Here is an 18,637-nt window from a genome sequence, read left to right as displayed (position 1 = left end):
AGAAGTGTGTTTGGGGCCGGGCGCGGTGGCTCACGCCTGTAACCCAGCACTTTGGGAGGCCAAGGTGGGCAGATCACGAGGTCAGGAGATCGAGATCATCCTGGCTAACGCGGTGAAACCCCGTCTCTACTAAAAATACAAAAAAATTAGCCAGGCGTGGTGGCGCACGCCTGTAATCCCAGTACTCGGGAGGCTGAGACAGGAGAATGGCGTGAACCCGGGAGGCGAGGGTTGCAGTGAGCCGAGATCTCGCCACTGCACTCCATCCTGGCGACAGAGCAAGACTTCGTCTCAAAAGAAAAAAAAAAAAAAAGTGTGTCTGTAAATGTGGGAGGAGTTAGTTCAGAACTTCGGAGCCCTGTCTTTACAGTTCGAACTGACCACGCGAAGACTAAAGGCATTAGAGGTACTTTCTACAAATTTAGCCGTGCAATCTAAGAGCCAGCAGGCCGAGACGCCCGGGATTGAAGGCCGGGGTGGAGACAGTATGAGGGCCCTGGGAATTACCCCCATCCCATGTCACCCACTCTTTCTTAAAATGCCATTAAATTCCGTTCAACTTTTTATCTCCCATGCAAGAAACTAGCGACTTGCCCGCCACGCCACTTCCAAACAGTCACACCTGGCGTATTCGCCGCAGCATCTCCAACTCCCGCCACAGGTTTGGGACGTGTCCGCCCCTAAGCGGAAGTGACATTCAACGGGACTACGTGAAAGTAGACGAGTTCAAATACGTACTAATAATTTAAAACCCGTATGGTGTTTTGAGGAAACTCTTCTGCTTACCCTTCTTCCATCATTTCTCTCCTGCTAGGGCTGCGAAAAGGGCTCAGTATAGCCTCGCGACAACTCGTTCTCCTCCCTAATTCCAAGTCATTCAAAACTCTGTCCCTTTTCATTGGCTGAGGCGGCGGCATGGGTACCTCTCAGGAACTACAATTCCAGCCAACCACCGCGACAGGTGAACGGAGGAGAGGGTATGAGCAGGGGAAAAGCGTATTGGGAATTGTAGTCCACTCCAGGTCGAAAAGCGCACTGACCCGCCCTCCGCCACTGACGCTGGAGAAACCAGGTGTTCGTTTCAGAACCCGTTAGCGCTAAGGGGAGGAGCCAAGCCCTTAAGCAGCATGCCTCACTTCGCCCCACATGGAGGATAATTTTCCTTTACCCCTAAAAAGCACTATGAATACCCCCTGAGGAAATATGGTTGTCTTTTAAATACCTCGAGTCAGTAAAAACTCACGAAACTCCCTCACCTCAGGATCCAACTCGTGGGAAAAGGTAGCTCTTTTACAAGTGGGCAAAATGGCTGTCCTCCTAGTTTTACCATTGGTTGGCTTTTGCGCCCTTCAAGGGCGGTTACTTATCACGGATTGGTTCTTTTTCTCTTGAGGTTGGAGGAAGATTTGGCAGGGCTCTCCGAGGCCTGGGAGGAGGTAAAGGGGTGGAGAGAAGGCAGTTTTTTCAAGCGTGATTGGGCAACACCCATGTCACTCCGGGGACGTACAACCTATGAGTAGTCGGCTGCCGCTCAAAGAGAACGAAGAGGCGGGGCTAGTGCGTGGTGGGAAGGGGCGGGATTCTGCCAGCCGCGGCTGCCGCTGGAGCCGGTGTCCGGGCTGGTGATGGGGTTAATTCCCTTTCGTAAGACTCTTACTTGCACCCACCCAGCCCCGCCGTCGCCCCGCCGCGCCGCGCTCCAACCGCCTCCTCCTCCTCAGTAACGCGGGTAAGAGATGCCCTCCCCTCCCCCGTCCAGCTCCCCGGGAATAACGCGCCTCTCTCCCCTCCCCCGCCCGCCAACCGGTAGCGCTAACGGAGAAGGAGGCAGGCAGGGGAGAGATGCGGTGTGTGAGAAGGTGGCCTTCCCCGCCGCGTCGTCGGCGCTCCAGCCAGGGCCTTCCGACGTCCCGCTGCTGCCAGCCCGCCGTTAGGTCGGGTTCAGAGTGAGCCAGTCTCGCCTGGCCCGCGGCCGCGGCTGCGGCTGCGGCTGCAGCTGCAGCCACTACCTTGTGCCCACCGCCCCCACTCGGGGGCCATGTGAAAAACAAACCCCTCGAGGCCTAGCGGAGGAGGCAGGGGAAAGGTTCCCGAGTCCCTGCCATGGCTGCTGCTGCCTCCGCGGCTGCTCTTGCAGCCCCAGGGACTCGGGAGCCAGCCACAGCAGGCCTGCCAGGAGCGTGGTGCTGCTCTCTCGGGTGGCTGGCGCCGGTGCCCCGGGCTCTCACGGCCGCATCCCCTGGCCTTGCACCAAGAGAATTTTCAGCTTCGACCGGTTGGTGAAATGTAGGTACATTTTCCCTGTGGTATCAGCAAAAGCACAATGGGAATATTAGAAAGAAAGTTGAATGACTGTCAGTGTCACGGTCCCCCGGGATCTGATTTACACACGTTTTGATGACTGAGCCTTAGGCTGCCAACAAATCTTTGTGTGCTTTGAAGTTTTTTGGTGTTCTGTTTTGTTGTTGTGACTAGGTCCAAAGGATGCCTCTGTTGAGCTTGTTTTTATAAACTTAAATTATTGGGACTATCATGCTCCGTGTGTAATTGTCCTGGGATAGTAAGTTAACTAAGTAAAAGGTGAAGAGGTGCTTTCCAAATTAGGATTCGTGAACAGCAAATGGTTTTTCTAATAAAATTTTCTAAATATATGTATCTTCATGGTTATAGTTTACCTAATTGTAACTTTAAGAAACCCTTTTTAGCTTAAATGTCATTGATGACAAAAACTTTTAAATGAAAAGATGGTTAAAGTCAAACTGGAAGTCTACCCATTTATAATATTTGAAACAAGATCTTCTAAGTATTTAGTAGGATACCAGTCTGACAGGAATAATTGGACACGTCTCAATTTCTAAAAATTTGGCATATTTGGCTGTTTTTAGGGCATTCTGTTATGATTTCCTCATCACGTTTTGATCAAGTGCTTGTCTTTTCAAATACCACTCTGCTTTTATGCCTGGAAGAATATGTCTTTAAATCATGGATTCTATAGTCTGTAGTAGACATACCTGTGATCAGAGTTAAAATTCTAGGCTCATTTCTGAGGTTTACTTGTTGGCAGAATAAACCTGGGTTCTGAAGAAATATCTGAGTTTTGATCATTTCTTCAGGGTCTGAGAAGACTATGGTGGCTTAATGGTCTTCTATATTCCATAACTAGTACACCTGGATACAGGATTGACATAGATATGTTCGGGTCCTGGAGGAAATTTGGGTATCTATTAAGAAATGAAAATTGCCAGCCATATAGTAGTCACCTGTAGTCCCTGCTACTCAGGAGTATGAGGTGAGAGGATCACTTGAGCCCAGGAGTTCAAGGCCAGCCTAGGCAGTATAGCAGAACATCATCTCAAAAAAATAAATAGATAGCCTTAAAAGGTAAGTCCCCTGAGATCCCCCACAAAGTTCCTGTAACATATATTGCCAGCTGCCAGCATAGTATTTTCCAAAACTTAAGAGTTAATTGATAAATTATACAATTGATACTTTCAGATCTTGAGTGATTTATATAGAGAAAAGACTGTTGAAAATTTAGGAGTCGTCTACATTTTCTTCCTGGCTGTTGGATCCCTCCATGAACCTCAGTTCGGTTTCCTCATCTGTAAAATGAGGATGATAATGCTTAACTTAAGAAGTTATGAAAATTAGAGATAAATATATAGTAACGGCTGGGCACAGTGGCTCACACCTGTAATCCTAGCACTTTGGGAGGCTGAGGCAGGCGGATCACCTGAGGTCGGGAGTTGGAGACCAGCCTGACCAACATGGAGAAACCCTGTCTCTACTAAAAATACAAAAAATTAGTTGCGTGTGGTGGTGGGCACCTGTAATCTCAGCTACTCAGGAGGCTGAGGCAGGAGAATTGCTTAACCAGGGAGGCAGTGGTGAGTGGAGATCAGGCCATTGAACTCCAGCCTGGGCAACAAGAGTGAAACTCCATCTTAAAAACAAAGAAAACAGAAAATTAGAGATAAAGTATGTAAATCCCCTAGCATTGAGCCTGACACAGTTTGTGCAATTAAATATTAACTGTTATTATTTTCATGCATATTTAGAGAATGGGATTGTTGTTCCTATACTGAGGGTGGTGTTGCAGCCTTCGAACACATTCTGTTACTGAAGAGTACCATAGGCGTATTAATTTGTATAGTGACTTAAGCACAGTTTGCGGCTATTTTTGATTCCCTTATGGAAGTTTTTTTGACTTTGAATTAAAATACAAGTATCTGTGGAATATATTTCAAATGGATTATTGGGAATAATAATTAGTGTACTCCATGTAGTGGTTAGCTATTGTAATATCTTTTAAATTTTATTTAGCTGATACATGTTTCAAGCTCTAGTTTATATACATGCTATCCATGTTCATTGTGCTACCAGGCGACATTTGAACTATTTAATACACAGTTAAGATTAAGCAAATCATTTGAAATTGTTATGACCATATGTGACTACAGTTTTGTTGCTGTTTTTTAATTCTCCTTATTTATCAACACTTGAGTGTTCCTTTTCTGTGAAACAACTCGTGAGAGATGCTATTCCTTTCTCTTCCTAGGCATTTCTGAAAATTTACTGACTCTTCACACATAATAGTGTTCTTAGAATTTCTATAGTTAAACAAATTTAAGGTTAGCATGAAGATGGTTATGTTACGAAGTCTTTTCTGACAGGAATGCACAGTCAGAGTTCAAAACAAGCTGCACCTTAAGCAAAATAATGAGCTGCGGTATATACGGTGGGCCTCCCAAGTCATTGGACCTCGTACAAATGGGTGCTTCTCCAAGGAGGTGTTACATGATAGTAGCAATAGAAAATTATATAAACTTGAAATGAGCTTTGTCAAATATTATGCAGAAGATGTGCATTGCCATGCATTGCAAGTAATAGGTTTTTTTTTTTCTTTTTTTGAACTGGTACTTTAGTATACCTAATTTCATCCATTTGAGTTAGTATTAAGTTTTAATTTCTCAGCAATAAAGTAGTGAAAATTGGTAGCAATTTTGTTTTTCCCATTCTTGGAAAATGTTACAGTGATGAACAAGGCTTGATAGGTTTGTAAAATACTATTGCTATTTGAATTAGAAAATGTCACTATTGACTTTCCATATTCTGTTGTAAATAAGTTGGGGAATTAGTGTGTCAAGGAGGCGTGGTAACAAATGGTAATGTAATTTTCAAATAGCTATTGCAGCACCAAACCGCAGAATCAATACTCTGTCTTTATAACCACATTTGCATATAGGGATAATTTATTTCTTATAACTTAAGATAACTAAAATGAAGGGCCGGGCGGGGTGGTTCACGCCTGTAATCCCAGCACTTTGGGAGGCCGAGACAGGCAGATCAGAAGGTCAGCAGTTTGAGACCAGCCTGGCCAGTATGGTGAAACCCGATCTCTACTAAAAATACAAAAATTAGTAGGGCATGTCGGTGGGCGCCTGTAGTCCCAGCTACTTGGGAAGCTGAGTCAGGAGAATCGCTTGAACCTGGGAGGTGGAGGTTGCGGTGAGCCGAGATTGCGCCACTGCACTCCAGCCTGGCGACAGAGCAAGACTTTGTCTCAAAAATAAATAAATAAATAAATAAATAAAATGGAATGAGATAGCTATTGTGAAGAGAAGGAAGTCAGTTTTTTCTCTGTATAATTGTAAACTTTAAAAAAAAATCATCTTAAGACTTAATCCTTAAGACTTCCTGTACTGTTTAATAATATGGACATGTGCAAAGAATTAAATCATATAATTAAACAAAATTTTGTCACGTTAACTTTTCTTCTCAAATAAGGAAGTTATATAATTAAACACATTTGCTTGTACCTAATAAGACATTAGTGTCCTCATGAAGGTATGTCATTTCCAGAATTTAATTCAATTAGTTATTGGCTGAGGGTTGAAATAGAGATGAAACTAAATCCTGGCCCAAAGCTAGTTTTATACCTTATTTTCCAGCAATTTGTTTTTTTATATCTAGGTTTTATCTTTAATATTTTGCCTCATCTTACCCATTCTTAGTCTCCATACACACATATTAACTTAAATTTCTTTTTCTGAGAATTTTGAAAACCTATAGTTTATGATCTTTGTTCCCTCTTTGACTTGTGAATTTTATATTTGTGAGTTTTTTCCAAATTTCTACCTGTCAGCTCACTTCTTTAGGAAAGTTGTGAGGTTTTTGAGCCACCTCATTTCATTTTTTATTTTTTTAAGAGACAGGTTTCACCCTGTCACCCAGACTGGAGTGCAGCGACAGGATCATAGCTTACCACAGCCTTAAACTCTGAGGCTCAAGTGAGCCTCCCATCTTATGCTCCCAAGTAACTAGGACTACAAGCTTGTCACTAGGACTACAGGCACATGGCTAATTTTTTAATTTAGTAGAGACAGGTTCTTACTGTGTTACCCAGGCTGGTCTCCCACCTCCTGGGCTCAAGCGATGCTCCTGCCTTGGCCTGCCAAAGTGCTGGAATTACGGGCATAAGCCACTGCACCCAGCCTGTTTCATGAATAGTAGATTGCACAGCATGTTTAAATGATGTTTGCTTTACTAAAGTTTTTATCTACAACTCCCTATAATGACTTCGTCTGACAAAGAAATTAAGTAGAGAAAATAAACTACCTTTGTTTTTATTCTTGACCATTCTCAAGAGGGAATAACTTGATATTGTCTGATCTAAGGTTTTAAAATAGCGAATTTGACTTCTCACAACATTAGTTTCATGAATGACAAATATAAATTACTTTTGTGGGTTAGTTGTACAATTAACTTCGCTAACCTGTCCTTTAAGGCAGGGGTCCCCAGCCCTTAGGAACTGGGCCACACAGCAGGAGGTGTGTGAGTGAACCGTGAACATCACCACCTGAGCTCTGCCTCCTGTCAGATCAGCGGAGGCATTAGATTCTCATATGATTGCAAACCCTATTGTGAACTGCACATGCAAGGGATCTAGGTGGCATGCTTCTTATGAGAATCTAATGCCTAAAGATCTGAGATAGAACAGTTTCATCCCATAACCATCCTCCTCACCCCCTGTACCATCTGGGGAAAAATTATTTTCCACAAAACAGGTCCCTGGTGCTCTTAGGACAGAAACAAGTTCCATAACTAGAGTAAACTACCACCTTACAGTCTGAGGTAGCTTAACTGTGGATTTACTTTGTTATCTTGCCCCTCAGTGGGGAGAGAAGCTCTGGAATTTAAAAAAAAAAAAGTCTTACTGTTGTGAAATCAAACTTCTTTGTACATGTATACAACATGTGTACAAAACAATAGCTAAAGTGAGCATTAGTCTTTCTTTTTATTTATTTATTTATTTTTGAGACGAAGTCTCACTCTGTCGCCCAGGCTGGAGTGCAGTGGCACAATCTTGGCCCGCTGCAACCTCTGCCTCCCAGATTCAAGCAATTCTCCTTCCTCAGTCCCCCAGGTAGCTGGGACTACAGGCACAAGCCACCATGCTGGCTAATTTTTGTATTTTTAGTAGAGACGAGGTTTCGCCATATTGGCCAGGGTGGTCTCGAACTCCTGACCTCAAGTGATCTGCCCACCTTGGCCTCCCAAAGTGCTGGGATTACAGGCATGAGCCATCATGCCCACAGCCTAGGCCTTCATTTTAGTAAGCCTCTATTTTATTTAATTTTTTTTTTTTTTTGAGACAGAGTCTCGCTCTGTTGCCCAGGCTGGAGTGTAGTGGTGTGGTCTTGGCTCACTGCAACCTCTTCCTCCTGGGCTCAAGCGATTCTCCTGCCTTAGCCTCCCTAGTAGCTGGGATTATAGGCATGAGCCACTGTGCCCAGTGGGCTCTCATTTGTAACATGCTCTTGGGAAAGAAGCTTCCTTCATACAGAATTACTGCATATCTATTTGTTTTTTACTGGGAACAACCCAGATGTCCTTTGCTGCATGAATTGTTGAACTGTGATACATCCATACCATGGTATACTACGCTGCTATAAAAAAAGGAACAAACTGCAGTCACACGTTGTTTAACATTAGGGATAAGTTCTGAGAAATGTGTCATTAGACAGTTTTGTTGTGCCAACATCATGGAGTGTGCTTACACAAACCTACATGGTATATAGCCTTATAGATACTTAAATTATATGGTATGTATGGCCTGTTGCTCCTGGGCTACAAACCTATACAGTATGCTACTACACTAAATACTGTAGGCAATTCTAACATCATGGTTAAGTATCTGTATATCTAAATAAAGACAAGGTACAGTAAAAATAAGGTATAAAATATTTTTAAATAGTATGCCTAAGGCACTTACAATGAATGTGGCTTGCAGCACTGGAAATTATTTTAGGTGAGCCAGTGAGTGGATGCAGAGGCCTCTGACATAATCGTACACCATGGTAGACTTTATAAATGCTGTATACTTGGGTTTCACTAAATTTATAAAATATTTTTCTATCTAAAAAATTAAGTTTGCTATAACTTTTTACTTTATTAATTTTTTAAAATTTTAAGTTTTGACCCTTTTGTAGTAACACTTAGCTTAAAATAGACATAGTACAGCTGTACAAAAATATTTTTTCTTTATATCCTTGCCCTATAAGCATTTTCTGTTTTACAATTTTTGGGGATTCGTTTGTTTGTTTTTGTGAAGGAGTTTTGCTGTCATCACCGTCACCCAGGCTGGAGTGCAGTGGCACGATCTTGGCTCAGTGCAACCTCCACCTCCTGGATTCAAGCGATTCTCCTTCCTCATCCTCCCGAGTAGCTGGGACTACAGGTGCCCACCACCATGCCCGGCTAATTTTTGTATTTTTGGTAGAGACAGGGTTTCACCATGTTGGCCAGGCTGGTCTTGAACTCCTGACCTCAGGTGACCCACCCACCTCAGCCTCCCAACGTGCTTGGATTACAAACGTGAGCCACTGCACCTGGCCTAAAAGTTTTTGTTGTTGTTGTTGTTTTTCCTTTAAAATTTTTTGTTAAAAACTAAAATGTAAACACATGCATTAGCCTAGGCCTGTGCATGTGGTCAGGATCATCAGTATCATTGTCTTCCATCTTTGTATCTTGTCCCACCGGAAGGTCTTCAAAGACAATTACACACATGAATCTATCATCTTGGTGTTAATGTCTTTTTCTGGAATACTTCTTGAAGGACCTCCTTGAGCTGTTTGACAATTAACTTCTAATTATTTTATATAATTTTTAATACAATTTTTAAAATATAATTTTTAATCTAATTTTTAATCTAATGTTTTAAATAGAAGGAGTACACTCTAAAATAATAAGTGTAGTAAATGCATAAATCAGTATCATAGTCATTTATTACCATTATCGAGTATTATGTGCTGTACATATGTATGTGCTATACTTTCATATAGTCATATGCATATAGCAATGCGGTAGGTTTACACCAGCATCACCATAAACATGTGAGTAATGTGTTACGAAGGCTGTGATAATCCTTAAGTGCTAGGAATTTTTCACCAACATAGTCTTATGGGACCACTGTCATTTATGCAGTCCATTGTTGACTGAAATGTCATTATGCAGTGCGTGATTGTATTGATACAGCAACTAGAATGGATCCCAAAAGAATTGCAGGCACACCTAGGAGATACTGCGAGTTCAGTTCCAGACAACCATGAAAAAGTGAGTTATATACCTTTTTTGGTATCCCAGTGCATTTGAAAGTTAGGTTTACTACTGACGTTATCACTTTAAAAAAAAAAAAGTTTTATATAATTCTGTAGTCTATTTAAAGTGTGAAGAGCATTGTGTCTAAAAAATGCACATATCTTAATTTTTAAATATTGCTAAAAAATTCTAATAATCATCTGAGCCTTCAGCAGGTTGTAATCTTTTTGCTGGTGGAGAGTCTTGCTTCAGTGTTGGTGGCTGCTGACCGATCAAGATGGTTGTTGCTGAAGATTGGAGTGACTGTGGCAATATCTGAAAATAAGACAACAATGACAGCAGTGTCCACGTTGATGGGCACTTCCTTTCGTGAAAGATTTCTCGATAGCATGTGCTGCTGTTGGAAAGCATTTTACCCACAGTAGAACTTCTTTCAAAATTGTAGTCAGTCCTCTCCAATTTTCCTACTACTTTACAACTAAGTTTGTGTAATATTCTAAATCCTTTGTTGCTATTTCAACAATGCTTACAGAAATAGACTTAACTAGGAGTAGAGTCCATCTCAAGAAATCACATTCTTTGCTCATCCATAATCGTGAACAAATGATATAATGAGCAACAATTCAAACACATCTTTAAGCCCCACTTCTGATTCTAGTTCTCTTACAATTTCCACCACATCTGTAGTTACTTTACCCGGGGTAGTCTTGAACCCCTCCAAGTCATCCATGAAGGTTGAAATCGATTTCTTCCAGACTCTTGTTGATATTTTGTAACTTCACAGATGCCTAGGTGGTCAAAAAATAAAAATTTTTAAACGTTGATATTTTGACCTCCTCCCATGAATCATAAATGTTCTTTTAAGACATGGAGGTCTTGCTCTGTTGCCCAGGTTGGAGTGTAGTGCTGCTGTCATAGCTCATTGCAACCTTGAACTTTGGGGCTCTAGCAGTTCTCCCACTTCTTTGCTGGTGCATGCCACCACATCTGTCTGTTTTTATTTTTATTTATTTATTTATTTTTGTAGGGACAGGGTCTTGCTCTGTAGCCCAGGCTGGTCTCAAACTCCTGGCCTCAAGCAATCCTGCCTCAGCCTCCCAGTGTTGGGATTACAGGCATGAGCCACCATGCCCACAAATGTTGTTAATGGCATCTAGCATGATGAATCCTTTCCAGAAGGTTTTTAGCTTACTTTACCCAGTGCATCAGAGGAATTACTATCTTTGGCAGCCATGTAGACTTACATAGTGTATTTCATAAATATGAGACTTAAAAATAGAAATTAATCATTGACACATGGGCTGAAAAATACTGTTGTGTTAGCAGGCAAAAAAACATTCATTTCTTTTTACATCTCCAGAGCTCTTGGGTGACAAGGTACTTTATCAATGAACAGTAAGTGCTTTAAAAGGAGTCTTCTTTTAAAAGGAGTCTTTTAAAAGGAGTCTACTGAGCAGTAGGTGTCAACAGAGGATTTTAAGTATTCGTAAATAGCATACCTGTTGCAAACAGATGTGCTGTCATCCAGGCTTTGTTTCATTTATGGAGCACAGGCTCTATAAAAGTACACAGGCAGAGTACTTTTAGCATAGTTCTTAATGGCCCTAGAATTTTCAGAATGTTAAATGAGCACTGGCTTCAACTTAAAGTTAAGCGTCTCCATCAGCTTCTAACGAGAGTCAACCTGTCTTTTGAAGCTTTGAAGCAGGGCATTGACTTCTCTCTATGAAAGTCCTAGAATAGCATCTTCCAATAGAAAGCTGTTTTGTCTACACTGAAAATCTGTTGTTTAGTGACCACCTTCATCAATGATCTTAGATCTTCTGGGTAATTTGCTGCAGCTTCTTCAACACTTGCTGCTTCACGTTGCATGTTTACGTTATGGAGATGGTGTCATTTTCCCTAAACCTCATAAATCAGTCTTTGTTAGCTTTCAACTTCTGCAGCTTCCTTATCTCTCTCAACCTTTATAGAATTGAAGAGAGTGCCTTCTACTGGGTTAGACTTTTGCCTAAGGGAATATGGTGGCTGGTTTGATCATCTGTCTGGACCCCTGAAACCTCCATATCAGCAATAAGGCTATTTTGCTTTCTTACCATCTGTGTGTTCACTGGAGTAGCAATTTTTACTTCTTTCAAGAACTTTTCCTTTGCATTCACAGCTTGGGTAACTATTTGATGCAAAGAGGCCTAGCTTGAGGCCTAGGCTTTCAGCCTGTCTCACCTTTCAACAGGCCTTTCTTGCTAAGCTTAATCATTTCTAACTTTTGATTTAAAGTGAGAGATCTGTGACTCTTACTTTCACTTAAACATGTGGAGGCCATCGCAGGGTTATTAACTGACCTAATTTCTTTTTTTTGAGAGGGAGTCTTGCTCTGTCACCCAGGCTGGAGTGCAGTGGTGCAATCTCGGCTCACTGCAAGCTCCACCTCCTGTGTTCACGCCATTCTGCTGCCTCAGCCTCCGCCTCTGAAGTCACTGGGGCTACAGGCACCCACCACCACACCCGGCTAATTTTTTGTATTTTTAATAGAGACAGGGTTTCACTGTGTTAGCCAGGATGGTCTTGATCTCCTGACCTCGTGATCGCCTGCCTTGGCCTCCCAAAGTGCTGGGATTACAGGTGTAAGCCACCACACCTGGCCAATTGACCTAATTTCAATATTGTGAATAGGTATGACCAAAGAGAGGGAGAAGAGATGGGGCATCAGCCAGTTGGTGGCACAATCAGAACACCTACAGCATTTATCAACTAAGTTCACTGTCTTATATGGGTGTGGCTTGTGGTCCCCTAAAACAATTACAGTGGTAAGGTCAAAGATCACTGATTGCAGCTCACCATCACCAGACATAATAATGAAAGAGTTTGAAATATTGCAAGAATTACCAAACTATTACACAGAGACATGAAGTGAGCACTTGTTGGGGAAATGGTAGTGATCGATATGCTCGACTCAAGAGTTGCCACAAACCTTCAATTTGTTTAAAAAAAAATAGTAAAAGAAAAAAAGAAAAGCAATGTTTCTGAAGTGCATATAGGTTGAGTATTTTTTACCTGAAATTTGTGAGACCAGAAGTGTATTGGATTTTTTCAGATTTTGGAATATTGAGATATCTTTGGGATGAGACCCAAATTTAAACAGGAAATTTATTTGTTTCATATGTACCTTATACTCATAGCCTAAAGATAATTTTATACACTATTTTAAATAATTGTTTGCATAAAACAAAGTTTTGACTGCAACTCATCATGTAAGGTCAGGTGTGGAATTTTCTACTAGTATTGTCATGTTGGTGTTCAAAACTGTTGGATTTTGGAGCATATTGGATTTCACATTTTCAGATTAGGAATGCACAACCTGTGTGTGTTCCTGTATAGTACTAAGGGGGAAAAATACCTGTTTTTAAACGAATATCCTCTGCAAAATACCATTCATATATTTAACATAGTTCAATTGTGTTATTATTACTAAGCCATGTTCGCATGTATAGAGCACAATAGAAATACCTCTAACACTGAACAAATCCAAGTTACAGTTTTTGTTTTCACTTTGTGTGCCTTGTTTTTTTCTAAATGCCAGTTCTTTTCTCATTGTCCTTTTGTTAGGTCTTGCTGTTCTTTCATTTTTTAACTCCTCGTCATTTAAACTAGAAAGAATCTGTTGTCTGCATTTTTCATTGTCCGGTTGCTGTAATATGGTTTTGTCAAGAGGCATTTTTCAACCAGATGTTTATATTGTAAGCATATTATCTTTAAGATGAAATAAAAGATTTCTTCCCCTATGATGACATAACAAGCATCAAACTGGGAGATGATAACTAATTTGAGGGAAGAGGGTCATGTAAATGCTTAAGTTACACTATGGTTACCATATGACCAAAAGTATTAAATGTTTGTTTTTTTGAGACGGAGTCTCACTCTGTAGCCCAGGCTAGAGTGCAGTGCCGCAATCTTGGCTCACCGCAACCTCCACCTCCCAGGTTCAAGCAAATCTCCTGCTTCAGCCTTCTGAGTAGCTGAGATTACAAGCATGTGCCACCATGCCCTGCTAATATTTATGTTTTTAGTAGAGATGGGATTTCACCATGTTGGCTAGACTAGTCTCAAACTCCTGACTTCAAGTGATCCCCTGCCTCAGCCTCCCAAAGTGCTGGGATTGCAGGTGTGAGCCACTGTGCCTGGTCTAAATGTTTTAAAGCAATGGAAATGGAATGTGAGGAGATCAACAGTAAAAGACCACCAACTTGGGGAGGATACACTCTCTGTAATATGTCAAATGGATGATTAATTTTTGTGTATGGTGTGAGGTAGGGGTTCAGATTTATTTCTATATGTGAATATCTAGTTTTCTGCACCATTTGTTGAAAAGATTGTTCTTTCCCCATTGAATTGTCTTGGCACTGTGGTTGAAAATTGATTGATCAAAAAATGTGTTTTATTTCTGGACTTTCAATTCTATTTCATTGATTTCTATGTCTGTCATAATTCCAGTGCCACACTGTTTGATTATGTACCTTTGTAGCAAGTTTTGAAATTGGGATATATGAGAGCTCCAATTCTGTTCTTCTTTTTCGAGTTTTTTTTTTTTCTTTTTGTCTTTCTTTGGCTATTCCAGATCCCATTTATTATTCTATATAATTTAGGGTCAGGTTGCCAATTTCTGCAAAGAAGCCACCTTGGATTTTAATTGGGTTTATGTCAAATATATAAGTCAATGTGGATAGTATTGCCATTTTAAAAATATTAAATGAGAAATTTTTTTAAATATTTAATGATTAATAATGATACACTTATTGCAAGTTTACATAAATACCATGTTTTATGCAAAATAACTTTAAAAAAGAAGAATCCCATTGTTTAACATTTTTGCAAATTTCCTTAATGTCTGACTTAAGAAGATGGCTGGGTTCACATACTTGCTTTTGCATTCATTCTGATATACGTGGTTTGGATTGAAATATAAGAAGACAATTTTGGCCAAGCATAGATACAAAGATAAAAAGGGGAAGACCTCATGAACCCTTTGAAAGGATCGTGGTGACCCTGCAGTGGTCCTTAGACCACACTTTGAGAACCACATGTTGAATGGAAACAAGTATGTGTTTGGAAACTCAGAGACCTAATTGAAATTCACAGCTCTGCCACTTAACAGCTGAACAAGTTAAGTTACTTAGCCTCAAATGAAGATAATGACATCTCCTTTTAGGGATTTTGTAAGGAGGAAACAAGATAATGCCTGTAAACGTTTTGGTATGTGGAAATCACTAAAGAAATTATGCTGTTTTCATTCATTTATACTTGTTGACCTCTCTCTATAGGATTAGCTAATTTTTTTCCAGTGAAAGGTACAAATAGTTGGGAAATGAGAGAGGTTGGAATTTTAAATATACTTATATAGTAAAAACACATCATATAGACATTTAACTGTCAACTGACTCCCCAAAAAGGACACCAGAAAAAAATGTGTTGATCAAAGTTGTGTTTATTAGAGTTACTGCAGTAGGGGCAAACACAACTTGACAAACTCTTAGTAGTCTCAGCATGAAACTTTAGTTTATTGTAGTGGTATCTACAGTGAGCTGACTGTATTCATATAGTTTCCTATTATCAGGCCTTTTAACTACAAATGATGTCAAACAAATAAAGGAAAGGAAAGGGCTAACAAAAAAAAAGGTAAAAATTTCCAGAAATGGAGGAATAAAATTAGCAGCACCTTTAAAACCATTTGCCACTCACCCTAACTCCACTATCAACTGTTGAAGAATGAAGGAAACTGCAAAAATTCTGCACTAAAGTAGAGCACAGGGCCAGGCACGGTGGCTCACTCACGCCTGTAATCCCAGCAGTTTGGGAGGCTGAGGCGGGCAGAATACTTAAGGCCAGGAACTCGAGACCAGCTGGGGCAACTTGGCAAAACCCTTGTCTCTACTAAAAATACAAAAAATTAGCTGGGCATGGTGGTGCACTCCTGTTAATCCCAGCTGCTTGGGAGGCTCTGAGGCATGAGATACGCTTCAACCCTGGAGGCAGAGATTGCAGTGAGCTGAGATCACACCACCGCACTCCATCCTGGGTGATAGAGCATGATGCTTTAGCATGTATTTTCTCTGTTAATCAAATAAAATGTAAATAACCCCACCTCCTTAATGATTCCATAAATACTGGCCCAAATCATATATAAAGTTCTATAAAATAAATTCCTGTCATTAAAACTCTATTATTCCAATGGTAATTTTAATTTTGAATATATCTGCAAAACTAAAGTGATAGGATTGTTGCCCACCCAGGACATTATGGATCCACTCAGCATTCATTCATGAAATATTTGTTGATAATTTACTATGTGCCTTGTACTGCATATATAAAGCAGAGAGTACTTGTCCTCATGGATCTTATTTTCTAGTGAGTGAGACAAAGAATGAAATATTTATGTATAATGGAGTGTCAGATAGAAACTATTGCAATGATTTTAAAAAAGGAGGTTGAAAGGTTAGAACATGATGAAATGGAGTGTAGGGCCTATTTTACACAGGGTGGTCAGAGCAACAGCTCTTGACATTCAAGTAAACACCTGAATGAAATGAAGGAACAAGCCGTGAGGTATATCAGGGAAGAATGTTTTGGATGGAAGGAACAGAAAGTGCAAAGGCCATGAAAGAAGTATATACTTGGATGAAGTTGCAAGTACACTTGTTTACTGAAGTTCAGCAGTGTTTTCCTGTAGACAATTGTGAATTAAAATAACGAATACATAAAGAAGACTGGAGTTGTGGTTCTGGGCTGTCAGCTAGGTGTATTCATTAGTTAAGTGAATCATTTCCACAGTTATCGCTTCATCCCAAATGTAGTGGATTTGGGGGTACACTTGTGACATCTAAACCCCAATCTTTAATCTCCATATATCAAGGATTTCCTGTCTTCTTAGTGTTTAAACGAAAGATGCCATAGTTTTTCTTAAACAAAATTACCTGCATTTAGACAGACTGATAAATCTCAGCTATTAGAATGTGAGAAGTCATCCGATCCAACCTCAGTGGTGTGGGACACATCCAGGGGCAATCACCTGGGCAGCTTTGCCTAAAATTGTCTGCTTTTCCTTGCCTTCTTCCAGGGGATATCAGAATAGGGGAAGAGGAGATGCCTGGCTTATGCCTTTTGAGCAAGAGCCTATGGGTATCTGAAGTCAGGCAGATAATATTTTTATTCTTTGCTTGAACTATTCTAGTGACAAGAGCGCATTCCTAAAGAGAATGTTTGTCTCTACGTTGTATTTCTTTGTTTCAGGGTCTGAAGATTACCTGATAAATTTTTGTTCTGTTCTCTTTTCTGTTCTTTTTTTGGATATAGGGAGGAAGGGGATAGGCAGGGGAGAAGAAATCCACCTGGTCCGAGACACAAATGAGATGTTTTCCTAAAAGTGCATCAGTATCAATGTCACCTGTCCCCTCTTCCCTTCCCTTCCCTCTCCACCCTTAAGAGAATAGAATAGATGGGATGGGAATAGGGATGGGAGACTTTGCACTCAAGACCCTCCTGCCTGGCTCACTTGTGCTAAAAAGGGGGAAATGATGAAGGAGTAATTCTATAAATGTCCTCAGTAAGTAATTATCTCCCCTTTATATTCCCCTTGGCTGTTTGGCACCCTTCTTAGGCTTACCAGGTTGTATTACATATTGTTGCTAAGATGCTAGATTCAGTACCCAAAGCACATGAGATGTTATCACAGAGCCAGGCAACCAGACCATGATGTTATCTTTGTGATTTTAGTTTTTGTCTTACTCAGGATGGTTTGACCACAGAAAAGAAATGGTTAGGCTAGAGTGCAGTGTCACTATCTTGGCTCTCTGCAACCTCCACCTCCCAGATTCAGGACATTCTCCTGCCTCAGCCTCCTGAGTAGCCAGGATTACAGGTGTGTGCTACCACGCCTGGCTAATTTTTGTATTTAGTAGAGATGGAGTTTCGCCATGTTGTCGAGGCTGGTCTCAAACTCCTGGCCTCCCAAAATGTTGGGATTACAGCCATGAATCACCACGCCCTGCCAAGAAATGTTTTGAAGGACATTTTAAAAACCTTTCTTTAAGATCATTTTGATAAGTTGAGAAAGAGGATGGTCGGATTGGTTTTATCTCGAGTAATTTTGATAACTTCTCTATCTTTTGAACTGAAACACATCATATTGTTCAGTATGCTTGACAAATTATAAACATTTTGGTGGCAGGCATGGGATAAGAAACTGAGCCTGTGTGGAACTACATTTCTAAAATTAATTTTTTAGAACTTTTTCTCAAGTAGTATTTAAAAAAATCAAAACAGTACATACACATAGAAATCAGTATGGTGGGTCTGCATTTGACTATCATTCTCATCCTCTGTTTTATTATCAGGATTCATGAGTTACTTGAAGAGAATGTTTCTAGCACCAAAAATCAAATGGATTTTTTTGATGCTTCCATCAGTTTATCAGAATTATGCCACATTGTTACTTGTTACACATTAGAAGCATGACTGTCCTCGAATTTTTTTTTTTTTTCTGGAGTTTCTAATTGCCTTTTTTTTTTCTTTTTTTTTTTCTGGTTGACAAACAATAGTGCACCATCAGCAATCCTCAAGATTATCCAGTCTGTGTTTCCATGAGATTTTCTCCTGGAATCTTATGTCCTGCTCACAGGTCTCATTCCTTCACTGCCCTACTAGGTTGAATCAACTGTTTGCTGGATCTTCTGGATCCTTCTCTTGTTTTTTACATTCATTTGTCTAGGTAATAGTCTGAGATATTTTCCCGAGGAAGGTTGCTTAGGAAATAAACCTTCTGAGAACTTGCATGTCTGAAGTCTTTTTTCTTTTCTTTTCTTTTTTCTTGAGACGGAGTCTCACTCTGTCGCCAAGCTGGAGTGCAGTGGCACGATCTCAGCTCAGTGCATTCTCTGCTTCCTGGGTTCAAGCTATTCTCCTGCCTCAGTCTCCCGAGTACCTGGGACTACAGGCACGTGCCACCACACCCAGCCTATTTTTGTATTTTTAGTAGAGACGGGCT

At 40.6% G+C, this 18,637-nt stretch overlaps 2 protein-coding genes across 24 annotated transcripts in view; one reads left to right on the top strand and one right to left on the bottom strand.

Moving 5' to 3' along the window:
* The window catches only part of ZRANB3 (zinc finger RANBP2-type containing 3), a 304,975-nt gene extending 303,635 nt beyond the window's left edge, over window positions 1-1,340 (bottom strand). For 2 of the 7 annotated variants that reach the window (XM_050750961.1, XM_050750962.1), the window contains exon 1: window positions 787-1,210. In XM_050750961.1, coding sequence (XP_050606918.1) covers window positions 787-917 — 131 coding nt within the window. In that variant the 5' untranslated portion in view covers window positions 918-1,210. The other 5 variants (XM_050750965.1, XM_050750968.1, XM_050750964.1 and 2 more) reach the window with 4 other exon arrangements.
* A 218-nt stretch (window positions 1,341-1,558) lies between these two features.
* Window positions 1,559-18,637, top strand: part of R3HDM1 (R3H domain containing 1) — a 197,544-nt gene continuing 180,465 nt past the window's right edge. For 11 of the 17 annotated variants that reach the window (XM_050750959.1, XM_050750955.1, XM_050750954.1 and 8 more), the window contains exon 1: window positions 1,560-1,729. The gene's annotated coding sequence lies outside the window, so the exon portion shown is untranslated. Of the gene's footprint in view, window positions 1,730-18,637 lie in introns of all 17 variants that reach the window. The other 6 variants (XM_050750944.1, XM_050750938.1, XM_050750939.1 and 3 more) reach the window with 1 other exon arrangement.

The sequence above is a fragment of the Macaca thibetana genome, chromosome 12 (genome assembly GCF_024542745.1).
Source record: "Macaca thibetana thibetana isolate TM-01 chromosome 12, ASM2454274v1, whole genome shotgun sequence".
In the NCBI taxonomy this organism is placed as follows: Eukaryota; Metazoa; Chordata; class Mammalia; order Primates; family Cercopithecidae; genus Macaca; species Macaca thibetana.
The sequence above is the reverse complement of the archived record's forward strand: the minus strand, read 5'-3'. Positions and strand labels throughout refer to the sequence as shown.